The sequence below is a fragment of the Alosa pseudoharengus genome, unplaced genomic scaffold, assembly GCF_046254945.1.
Source record: "Alosa pseudoharengus isolate Yale_2024_CS ecotype anadromous, Long Island Sound unplaced genomic scaffold, YU_APseudo_1.1 YU_APseudo_1.1_scf_5, whole genome shotgun sequence".
Classification (NCBI taxonomy): Eukaryota; Metazoa; Chordata; class Actinopteri; order Clupeiformes; family Clupeidae; genus Alosa; species Alosa pseudoharengus.
The window spans coordinates 16,217,389-16,229,881 of NW_027468837.1; the positions used below are offsets into that span (position 1 = coordinate 16,217,389).

At 41.0% G+C, this 12,493-nt stretch overlaps 1 protein-coding gene across 1 annotated transcript; it reads left to right on the plus strand.

Annotated features, from left to right (window-relative positions):
• The first annotated feature begins 797 nt into the window (after positions 1-797).
• agtrap (angiotensin II receptor-associated protein) lies at positions 798-11,138 on the plus strand. The gene is made up of 5 exons (XM_076268049.1): positions 798-940; positions 1,413-1,447; positions 1,740-1,848; positions 2,171-2,381; positions 8,858-11,138. The coding sequence occupies exons 1-5, from the start codon at positions 914-916 to the stop codon at positions 8,980-8,982; spliced, it is 507 nt and encodes a 168-aa protein (XP_076124164.1). The 5' UTR covers positions 798-913; the 3' UTR covers positions 8,983-11,138.
• Positions 11,139-12,493: the final 1,355 nt, after the last annotated feature.

The following is a 12,493-nucleotide window of genomic DNA, read 5'->3' on the forward strand; positions in this document are numbered from 1 at the left end:
AACGTTAGGAGCTGGATGTGTGGATGAATGAAGCACAAGTATGCTTTGTGTTAAGCATGCACACTGTTTAAAGTTAGGCTACATGGTAAACTACAAGTAGCCTAAACCAAAGTTAAATTTAGCTTTTTTAGGGCTGGATAAAGTTGACCAAATGGATATAGGCTGTTAGGCGTGAATAAAGTAGGCTACTTTGTTGCTCCAACCCTTCCAACGTTAATGGGGACGAATGTTGACATTTTCCGTATTTTGCGTGAGAAAGCCGGGAAATCTCCCTCATTTTCATTGTTCAATGTTGACAGAGCTATGGGACGAAAGAGAACGTTATATGGCGACAGAAATCAACAAACAAGCCACTTTGATTTTTTGCTGTTTTCATTAATACAAAAGATGGGTGACCCTCCCTCCTAGACAAAAAAAAGTTAGGTGACCCTCCCCTCAACAAAGAATAAAAAGACATGACCCTCCCCTATTTTCCTCCGGTGACCCCGTTTATAAATAACGAACGGTCCCTAAGATTTATGGAAAGACAAGAAAGATATTGGTGGGATTATGGGGAGGGAGCTGCAATCTCACATTATGGGCAAAACACACTCTGACAACACAGTCACAAAAGGACATTGGAAAGCAATATCATGTTATTCTAAAACACAACATGAAACACTACACATAGTTATCTCAGTTCAGCTAAGGAAGGTGGACTTGAATGTGAACACAGCGGAACTTAACGGAGCAGCTTTGAGTCACGTGGAAGCAGTCAGGCTCTTGTCACATGGTTTGTGTTTGCCGACTCACCGAAGGGAGGGGTTGGTAAACTTCAGCGGAGGAGAGTTAGTCAGTATGCTACAGAAGTTGATATTGTGGGTAAAACTTGAAAACGCAGGAGTTTGACCAGAGTCTGCATTGGTCATTAATTATGGAAATCCCAGCCATTAATCTCAAGGTAATTTTTAAGGATTTCAGTTGTCAGAGAGAAAATGCTGAATTGTCTGTACCTGCGTTCCATAATCAGAAGGCTACTTTCTCAGAAGTTGTCGATAGCGCTGAACTTATGATTGACAGATGCCTTGGGTGTAAGTTACTATCAGGGCCCAAATGGTAGCCTTTTTCAGAATCACATTAGTGTTAATTTAACCTGCTACAAGTTGCCTAATTTGTTTACGTTGTGTAACATTGTTTCCAGCTGCGAGTGAGCTAAAAATGTTACTGTAAAAATGTGTTGGGCAGAAAGTGAGTCTCAATTGCCCGTTATGTGTGGAATTAGGCCTGTTACTTAAAAGTATATGTGAAGACTACGCAATCCATTGAAATGTGCGACTCACGTTCCACATTTAGGCGTGAAACTTTAGGGGATTACTTAGTAAGCGCGACGACTATACTTGCTTGCGGTGACACTGCACTGTTTATCCCTACAGGCCATCGTACTGGTTCACTGGTTGCTGACAGTCTGGTAAGTGCATCTCAAGGCTCCACGGAGCTTTTTTCCACTCGCCTGAGGAATTTCTCTAGTAGGCCTTGCCAGGCTAGCACCAGCTATGCAGGTCTACTGGTCAGATGGATGGCTGCTTCCTGAAGCACCAATCATGAACCTGCAACTCCTTTTACAAACTGTAGCCAACTTTGTTGTAATGAATCATATGGAATATGTGTGGGGGGAAAAAACTCTCTGATGTTAATTTCCATCTCCTCAGTCATAGCAGTGATGTATGTCTTATGTTTAATCAGTCTATATTGGTCAACAGGGGCTGCATGGCCTGGCTTCCACCATCCTATGCTTGGGGAAACTTTACCATGCTGGCTATTGGTGTATGGGCGGTTGCTCACAGAGACTCCATTGATGCTGTGCTAATGGTGGGTCCCCCAAGTATGCTTCCTCATTCACCCACACTCTCTCTGAAAACCCAGAGAGAAAACTCTTGAAAACTAGATTATAACAGATATAACACACTGTTTGACCCAGAAATATTTGTTCAGCGCAGAACTGAGAAGGCAGCTCTGCACCCCGAATAATATCTGACCATAATAATGTGTCTCTGTACTCACAAATAGAAAGCAAATTTAATTATTTTCACTTAGCATCTTAAAGGTTGTTATGTTCATCTGAATTGTGAATCACCAAACTTATTTGATTCTGCATTTGTTCCACCACTCCACCCACCCATTTTCCCAACAGTTCCTTCTGGGGATGGTTTTGACCATTCTGACAGACATTATCCACTTTGGAATCTATTACCCGGCGTTCGAGGGCCTGACGGAGAGGAACAGGGACACGTTTCGCTTCAGCGTGGGCATGTCCATCCTCAGCCTGCTCCTCAAGCCTGTCTCCTGCTTCTTTGTCTACCAAATGTACCGGGAGAGGGGAGGCGACTACAACGTCAACTTCGGTAAGTAAACTACACTTAAAGAGGGGCTTGGCTGATTGGATACAGAGGGATTCATAGGTTTGGTGGTCCACAGATTTGGTTTCTACACAAGTGTGTGATGCATGTGCCCTAGGATTTCTTTGTAAACATCTCACCTTTCTATGCCTCTAGGATTAACAGGGAAAATATTTTATAAAATATTTTCCTGTGTAAACCAATGGCTTGCTTTTCCTCTATGTAATACTGATAAAAGTGCTGTGTTTGAAGCTCACCAGAGAGGAGAGTGGGGGCAGAGAGAACTAGAGGCTCAGGCTAATTAAGTTAGCGGAACGGTCGGTCACAAGACGAATGCGCCTGATATACCCGGCTTCTCTAATGTAAAGCACGGACCACATAAGAGCTGCACTCAGCGGGTAAGTTAATTGATGTGCCTCCAATGCCAATGCACTCTAAACAAACTTGAGTGCCAGTGTGTATGGGTGTGATGGAGCTATAATTATAGAATCCATTAGCTTTGTATGAGGCCTGCATGTTGTGTCTTATTATACTGTTATGTGAGTTTGCAAAAAAAAAAAAACAAAGGAAATGAAAGAAATGTCTTAAATTGACCTAAGTGGCCAATGAACCATGTAGCTGCAGAAAGACTCTTGATTTCTGTTGATATCAGCTCACATAGCTGTATTTGTCTGACAATTCAGGACACAGCGCAAGCCAAACAAATCTACGGGTAAATATTGAGAACAGGCTAATGACCAATTATAAGTGATCATATAAATATATTTTTTGTATTACACACATCGGTGTTGGAGACTGAGACTTCCCACAGAGTCGACAATCCTTATGTTTTTGTGAGCACTGTGAGTCAAAAAACAAGGTACTTGAGAAAGAGAGAGAGAAGACTGTGAGTGATGGAAACTGAAGGTGTAGAAATAGAAAAAGGGAAAAAAGGCCTAAACCCTTCAGGCCCCGCCTGGGCGGCAGTGAGCACGTAATGGAGTACCTGCCAGTGTTAGAATTGATGAAACATGGAGCGCGTCATGATGAATTTGAAGACTATTTCTGTGGTGAACTTCTCACCTCTGTAGCCATTCCCTTTAGCTTTAGCCGAAGCATCGGCTGCCATAAAGCAGGCTCAATGGATGCTGTGTTGATAAAAGATGGTAAATTATGCACTGTGATGGTACGGTGTGGGATTATGGCATGGTGAATCTTTGGGATCTCACATTCATGACGAGTATCTCACAGTCTGAGTGAATCAACGGCAAGCGTCTGACTGTAAAAGACTAGCTGTTACAAAATCACAAAATGTAGCAACTGTGGGTATTTCTGTCAGGCATTACTCAAGACACCCTCCTGTTTTTCTCAAACTTCTATTGCAAGTTAGCGCGCGTGCATGTGTGTTTGCACTTGTGGATATGTTTTTTTATTTGATTGCTTCTGCAAGAGCTCACAGATGGCAGCCATGCATCAACCTGTTGTGTATTTAATCATCATGCTGGGATGATTTAGAGGCTAAGTGTAAAATGGGTCACTGTTACAAATCCCCAAATGTCCTTGTCATTATGGTCTCCAATGTGTGTGTAGCCCTAAGTCACTATTTATTCTTGTGGACAGTCAGAAATGATCCAATCAATAAGGCAAGTCCTGCTGTAGGCTAAATGTAGACATACACGAGGAAGTTACTTGCACACGCATTTGCAAGTAACAGGTACAGTTGCCCCCAGAATTATTGGCACCTCTACTAAAGTTGACCAAAAAGAGGAATATAAAATCATCTTTTGGAAATTGATCTTAATGCCTTAAGTAAAAATGGAAATATTCAACCTTTAAGGACACCAGTTTTCTTTGTGAATGAATAATGTATCATAAATAAAGAAATGTTCTTCCTTAAATGAACCATATGTAAGATTGTTGTCAAAACTGGTACTGCAATCACTTTCAAATTACTAGACCGGTGATCCAAGATATTATGCATGCTGATAAAGTTCCCTTGGCCTTTGGAATTAAAATAACCCCACATCATCCCATACCCTTCACCATACCTAGAGATTGGCATGGTTTTATTTCAGTTATTCCAGTCTATTAGCTGGTTTGATTTGCATTGAGCTCAATGAGCATGATGATTTTATATTCCTCTTTTTAGTCAACTTTAACAGAGGTGCCAATAATTCTGGGGGCAACTGTACATGTTCTTCAAACTAAGATAGCTGTGTGTGTCTGTGCATGTGAGAGTGTGAGCGTGTTTGAGTGAGTGAGTGAGTGAGTGCAGATATTTGGCCATTTTTGTGTGTTTGGGATATTACCCTTTACTTCTTATCATGTGCTCCCATCCTCACTGTCTGTTTGTCATTGTGCCTTCCCATCCTCGCTGTTCTGTACTTATATGACTGTTGTTTCTGTTTCTGCCCCGTGCTTGTCTTCACACTGCTGTCTCCTCTGTTCCCGTCCTCCTCATCCATGTCCCTTGGTCCTCAGATCTGGAGACCTCCGTGGACAGTCACTGCACCACGGACAGTGCAGACAGTAATTTTCGTCGCTATTAGATGCCATTTGCTCTCTCTTTCCACTCCCCCCCCCCCCCTCTCCCAACCCCCCTTTTTCTTATTTTTCTCTTCTGCTCTGCCCCCCTCTCTTTCTCTCTGTCTCCCCCTCTTGCTTCCACTCTGTGGAAATGCAATGACAGAAGGGAGCAGTTATGGCTGTGGGTATCCTTTTGTCCTCCTTTGGCTGTCTGAAAATGTATTCTCTGTGCCCCTGTGTTGTATGTGACTATGTCTATAGCCCTGCTTCAGTCCAAATCTCAACATGTCTATATACATGTTCCAATTTTCAAGTGATTCTGGTCTGTGATTTGTCACACGTAGGCGGTAGCTGGTGTTGTTTTGTGTGTTACATTCTAGTTGTGCGTTTCTTCTTTTTTAGCCGTTTGAGTAACATAATCAGATAAAGTAGCCATATGATCAAACATCTGTATACATTTTGGCATTGTCGTATCATTTAGATGATGTAAAATCAAATTTGTTCATCCAGTTGCCATTGCATTCCAACAAGTCCTTAACAGCTAAACTAAAGGCCCTTTAAGGGTTTATAAAGTTATAAAGACTTACAGCGGGGAAAATAAGTATTGAACACGTCACGTCAATACGTAAGTATTCTTCCAGGGAAATTTTCACCGGACATTAGTATTAACTTAGGTAATCCACACATATATAAAAATCCAAACATTAATGTCTAAAAGTAGTGTTATGAGTAAAAAAGTGGAATGGCACAGGGAAAAAGTATTGAACACACAAAGAAAAAGCATTACACAAACGCAAAGAATGGCAAGGAACAAACTGGAATCTATAAGTAGTTAGAGAAATTATCCTATCTGTACAAATTGATATAAGCTGGGTTACATATTGGTGGGCTATAAAAAGGTTTTTTGTTAGCAAGGTGTCACACAAGAAACATTTCATGATGGGTAAAAGCAAAGAGCCCTCCCAAGATCTTTGCAACCTTATTGTTGCAAAACATATTAATGGAACTGGTTACAGATGCACTTCAAAACTTAAGAATCATCCAGCAAGCAGTATTGGAGCCATTATTTGCAAGTGGAAGGAACATCACTACATCATCAACTGGCCATGCACAGGATCTCCTTGCAAGATTTCTGACCAGGAAGTCAGAAGGATAGTCAGAAGAGTAGCCCAAGAGCCAAGGACCACTCTGAGAAAGCTCCAGAAAGATTTGGAGGCAGCAGGTACAATTGTTACAGAGAAAATCATAGGTAATGCACTCCACCGCCATGGCCTCTATGCACGCTCATCCCGCATGACTCTATTGCTGAAGAAAAACATGTCAAAGCTCGTTGAAAGTTTGCTACACGACATTTGAACAATCCTATGAAATACTGAGAGAATGTATTCTGGTTAAAATTTAACTTTTCGGATGTCATACTACACACCATATTTGGAGGAGAAATGGCACTGTGCATCACCCTAAAAATACCCTACCAACAGTGAGGTTTGGAGGTGGTGGTATCATGGTGTGGGCTGTTTTTCATCTCATGGTACTAGCAGACTTCATACAATTGAAGGAATGATGAATGGAGTCATTTTGTTCTGGGAGAATCTTTACATCCACCAGGATGATGAGGAGGAGACATGGCTAGACTTTCCAGCAGGACAATGATCCAAAGCATTCAGAAAAGGAAACTCTCAACTGGTTTCAGAGAAAGAAAGTCAAGGCCCTGACTTCAATTCAATTGAAGACAATGTGCAATGAGGAGGCAGTTTTGGAAGTTCGCTAAAGATCAGGATTCACAACAGGGACCCCTGAAATCTTCAATATTAAAGGACTATCTGTTTAAAAGAATGGGCCAAACTTACACCAGAATACTGTGACTGATTAGTTTCATCATACAGGAAATGCCTTGAAGCTATCATTACGATTTCAGCAGGCGTGTTCAATACTTTTTTCCTGTGTCATTCCACTTTATTGCACATAACTCTACCTATGGACTTTAATGTTTGGATTGTTTTATATAGGTGGAGTTAATACTAATGTCTGGTGAAAATTTCATGCAAATAGCCTCATTGGAAGTATACTTACTGAAAAAAATGTTGATGTGTTCAATACTTATTTTCCCCGCTGTATATAGGTTAAAAGGAGATGGGAGTAGCTTGTGGGACCGGCATGTTTGCATAGTCATCTCCAATAGTCACACACGTGATTACTGTAGTATTTCATTTCGCCACTCCAAAACAGTGTAATGTCTTATTGTTAAATGATGTATTTATTTATTTAATTATAATGTCTTATTTGAAAAATGTTGCATTTAGCATAGACTCTGGACATGCATTTTTGCAGGCAACACATGCAAATAAGAAATATTCTTATTTTCTGAGGAAAGAAGCAGATACTATGCAAGGTGGCTTATGTGTTTGTTTCAAACAGTGCATTAGTTCATTTATATAATTGGGGAAGTTTCTGTAATTACCTATTCTCAAAAGAGTGTGACCATTTTCTTCTGTGTTTACCCAGTAGTAATTTATTCTTAAGTAGGTTTTATAAATAATATTTTTAAATAAATTGTGACCAAGAAAATTATGCAATTAGCACTCCAGTTTGCCTCTGTCATCATGATTGCATTTTCTGTTTCTAACTTAAATAAAAAAAAAAATGACACTTCCTTGAATAATTGAACATCATATAGTTGAAGGTCAGTAAAAGAAATTGTGTAATCCATTCAGCTCACGTCCTTTCAGAGACAAAGAGAATCACCACCTGCGGTAGAGCCTAGGTGAATAATTTGTATTCCGACATTCTTCCTGAAAGGATATGTGTCCAATAAGCTTGGTCTTAGCGACACCTCTCCAGGCTGTCTAAATAAGATTATAACTGTATATTGCAGAAGGAAGAGGTGTGTAAATCCTATTTGGTGGCACATCTCCCATTGTGGCCCAGGGGGACTGACACATGGTGAAGTCAGGGGAAGAAGATTATAAGTAATTGGCAGATTGAATGGGTGAGGAAGTTTCTGCTCCGCTATTGCGGGACCCTAACAGTACCATGGTTCGGAGTTGGGAGTCCTCTGAGCAGGTAAATTAATTATCCATGGCCTCTAACTTTGTTGCCGAGTTGCTGATTTGAGAGCTGTGGACTGCAGTTTACTGCCATGGAAGTCTTACTAGGTGGCTCATCTTGTATACAAAATGTACACTGATCGATTTGAGATGGGATTGCACCACAGATTTTAACATAAATAACCCCAATACAACTGCAAGTAAAAATAGCTTCTAGTATCCTTTAGGATTTCACAACATTTAATGTCAAAAGGTTATAAAAAATAAAAAATGTGCCTGGGGTGTACTATGGAAATAATAACAGTAAAGGGTACAGGTGGGAGTAAACCGAATAAACTATTTATAGTAGTACATTTTTCCTAACTTGATGAGACTGAAAGTTATTGCTAATTGTCACACCATTGTTCCAAGACACAGTTGTCTCCAGTGTTTGCGTGCGTGCATGCGTGTGTGTTCGCGCGTGTGTGTGTGTCGGGGAGGGGGGGGATATTGATTCTGAAGGTCTTTTTTTGTGTGCGCTGGTTATGATAATGTGCAATGAGGAGGCAGACAGAGGGAGAGAAGGAGAGAGCGAGACAGATACAGAAAGAAGGGGGGGGGCATATAATTCTGCCTGTGTTATTGTTATATTCCATAAAGGTGGTATGTGGTATGCTTCTGTGGTATGCTTCCCAGAGCTAGCTACTAGCCTGTCAGCAGTAGTTTCACACCTACTACTAACACTAACAAGGTGTTTATTTCTGCACTTCTAGTTCTACATTGAGGAGGTGTTTGTATTGGTTTAGAAATGAATAGTGTAAGTGTTCCCACTTCCCCCTTGGCTGTGGTTTTTCCAGGTGTCAATGAATGTGCATCTTGATTTGTAGTGATAATGATGAGGTCATTTCTGGAAATGCTTCCCTCTCACAATCCTTGTTTCCAATCACTCAGGTTTCCCCACAGTCACGCGCAACCGAGACGCCTACCAGTCCATCGACCAGCAAGACCAGTCGTCCAGTGCTCCAGCAAACCCCTTCAACCAGGCTGAGGGCAGCAAGCCAGCACGGTCCTACTGACACCCTGACAAGGCCAACGAGCCAAACCCAGAACCATGATGCTGTTTTTTTTTTACTCTGATGAGCAACTTGTGAATTGTTCATAATATGTGATATGTGGTACACGCGTTACTATCAGCACTTAAAGGAAAGTGTTTTGTTACAATGATAATATGGGCAAATAGCTTTAGTGCCTTCAAACTCTGTGTGGTATTATGCAGAGAAAATGTGATTCAATGTCAGCATGTAGGTCAAACACTGTATTTTTGTATTTCCGATCTTGCTCATGAATGGTCAGATAAGCATTTGTATGTCCACACAGAAAAGTGTATACCTCTAGCACCATAGCTACACAGTTTTAAGGCTTAGTGTCATTACTCTAGCTCTTTTCTATATGTCCCTCTTGAAATATAAAGGAGCATGTGGTAAGAATGTCTGTGGTACATGGTTAAATGTGTAATTTGCTGTGGTGGGCTTTATATGTTAGAGCCGATAACATAAAAAGTCACATTAATGAAATTGGTTTCTAAAAAAACAAGTCTGGTCACATTCAAAGTGCTTTTCAGTTCAGCAAGATACATTTACTTTTATAGTGGCCATTAATTTATAATATCCATGGTGGGGTGTGTCATCATGAAAGACATTTCCTGCCTCCTAATGTCTATCATTAGATGTGTTCGTCTGTTTGGTATTTTCAGCTCTCTGGACAGTTCTTTGCAATCTAATGTTCTGAAACGGCAAAAGGCTTTTCAAAGTTCAGATTGAACAAAATGTATATTATTTGATGAGTTTGTTTACATTGGTCAATATAATATGCCTGGACCTTGTAGCCAGCACATCTGTATCAGTACTCTAGAAATATTCAGCTACATTTTCAACTTCATTTTTGTCAAAACATTGGATTAAGCATGTAAGAAAGAGTCTGGTGAAAGAAAGAGAAAAATATGTTTTATATTAGGACCTGAGTTTACAAGGGTACCTGAATACTGTATTGCATTTGTGCCAGTGAAGAAGGGCACAGTGTGTGTGACCAGGCACTATGTCCATTGAAATCATACCAGCAGCTACAGTAATGCAGGTTACCAGCAGTGTGACACGTCTATTCTCAATTTCTTTTAATGGACTGTTACTTCTGTGTTGCTGCCACTATCACTTGTTTTATTTCGTAGGCCTACTTAAGCTTAATTAGCATTTGGGTGTAGTGATGCATGGGTCTACCTCAGATACAGTCCACTGTTAAGTTTAGATCTCCCTGCTGTTATGTCTGTTACGTGCCATGTAACATGTTACCATAGGAACCATATAAGAAGGTGAGCAGACAAATATTTGTTCTTTCTTCACCAGCATATATATTGCTTTAGACTTTAGACCAAGTACCCACTCCCCTGTGTGTTTTCCCTTCTTCCGCTTTAAGATAGGTTGCAGCATCATTTCCGAGAAAGGTCATATTTGTTTGTTGTTTTGTAAAGGTGAAGACGAACAAGCTTTATTTGGGCTTCAGAGAAAGCAAGTCTGTGTTGGTTTTTCACACTGCCTTTCATGTCAGCATTGTGATGCGAGCTGTCGTCACTCTATGAAGAACGCTTGCACTCCTCTTCATCAACAGTGATGAATCAGGTACAAGTCAGAACATGAACAGCATGATGCAACATCTTCCCTAAGACCTGTGATATAGCCAAATGTCAGTACCACCACCCATGATTGAGCTGTCACCTCAATGCCTTGTATTGCTGATTGTTTGTGTAAACCTGTGAGAAAGCGGCAAATACCAACACACACCAAGCCTTATGTATTATGCCTAAGCTGATTTTTAGTTTCTGATTTAGTTTTTTTTTTTCTTTTTTCTTTAGTCATTCCTGAAGTGATTAGTTATTTCATATTTGTTGTGCTACCTTGGATTGGGTAGATCCCATAACCACTTGACAACCGGATAGCAGACTTTGTGCAAAGGTTGAATGAGTGAATGAAGCACTTGAAGGTTTATTATGGATGTAGGGTTGTTTTTTGTTAATGTCATTTCAATCCTAACTTGCCTTTTTACTGCTTGCATTGAGTGATGTAAAAGCACCTAGAGTCTGCAACTCTCAAACTGAAAAGGCTTGATTGCTTTTTATCTATCATGCTCCATCCACAAGCGTCGGCCAGTCACTCTGAATAAACAGACTGATGACATGGTATTAATGCTGTATTGGTTACTTTGATTTCTCTGAGCACTCAGTTCTCTGAAAAGACTAGACAGTTGAGGCACAGTTTCCCAATGTACAAACAGGGTGATGCGATTTTCTCTAGACGTCTCAGACTGTGGCCTTACTGTGGTATACATGGCTGAGGGGAAACCTCAGGACAATGGCCTTATTGTACTTGGGTGTATGGTTGAATGAATACCTCATGCTTCTCAAGCCTCAGCCATGCAAAGTCAACCAGAGAGGAGGGCTGTTTCATGAAGACTTGAGAATTAAATGTGTTTTAGTAACTTTTTATTTGTATGGTTAGAGGAAAACTCCGGCTGTTTTCAACATATGGCCCTGTTGTTTGAGGTCACTGAGTACTGTTGGTTGGAAAACAATTGAGGTTACATAACTCGAGTTATCCTGCTTAGCTAGTGCAGCCAGCCAGGCAGTTACAAAGCTATGCTATGGGGCAAATTTTAGACTGTGTTTGAGCAACTTCAGCCAAAATAGTTTGAAACACACCACAACCATATTTTCCAAAATGTCTTTCACTATTTCATTTCTGGCACCATCTACAATAAGCCAATTAGGTGTCACATTTTAGTAGGCTGTCTCAGATGCGGACTGGCCACCACACCATTTGTGGTCATCGGAAATGAAGCACCTAATTGGCTTGTTTGTGAAAATGAAGCTAGAGGTGAGCACATGTTTCATAAAGACATATAAGAAAGATCTGAACTTCCAAACAAACAGTTATTATTTACAATAGGCTACTGGACTCAGATGCACAACAGAACGGCAGGCGCTTTGTAGGCCTACCCTACCAGAGGTGTATCCACTCCATTTTTATTCAGCCCTCCTCTTCCTCTTCTCCCAGCGAGAGAGCACCGAGAAGAGGTCTTAATTAACGAGTAACCAATCTGTTAATGATTCGTTCCCGCAGAGCCCTTAACCAGCACGGCACGTGGAGGTCTGGGGAGGGGGGGAGTTGGAGGACGCTGGCAGCGGAACGAGCTGTTGATTAATTCTCGGCTGCGGGGCTCCCTCTCCGTCACACCAGGCTGACAGGTTTTCGGGGGCGCACCTGTGACTTTCCGCGTGTCAAGGACATCAGCGTTGCCTTTGTTTCCCCGCATAGAAACAGCAACTCAATTTGTCAGGCTTCTCGCTGCATCAAATCAATGTCCGGTGGGAGCCCATACGTGTGATATTTTCAGTTCACTTCCAACAATGTTTTTTTGTTGTTTGCATGAAGCTGGCCGAAGCTGCATTACTTTCATAAAGTGCAATTATATTACAACAGTTAGATTCTCTTGTTAGACTTCAATCTAAAGATTGATAGAAATCCCAGCCTATGATCA

Bases quoted from the DNA above. Each gene is read 5' to 3' on its own strand.
- agtrap (XM_076268049.1), top strand. From the start codon at position 914: ATGGAAATCCCAGCCATTAATCTCAAG. The intron at 941-1,412 runs GTAATTTTTAAG...TTATCCCTACAG, and splicing joins TCCCAGCCATTAATCTCAAG to GCCATCGTACTGGTTCACTG. The intron at 1,448-1,739 runs GTAAGTGCATCT...ATTGGTCAACAG, and splicing joins CACTGGTTGCTGACAGTCTG to GGGCTGCATGGCCTGGCTTC.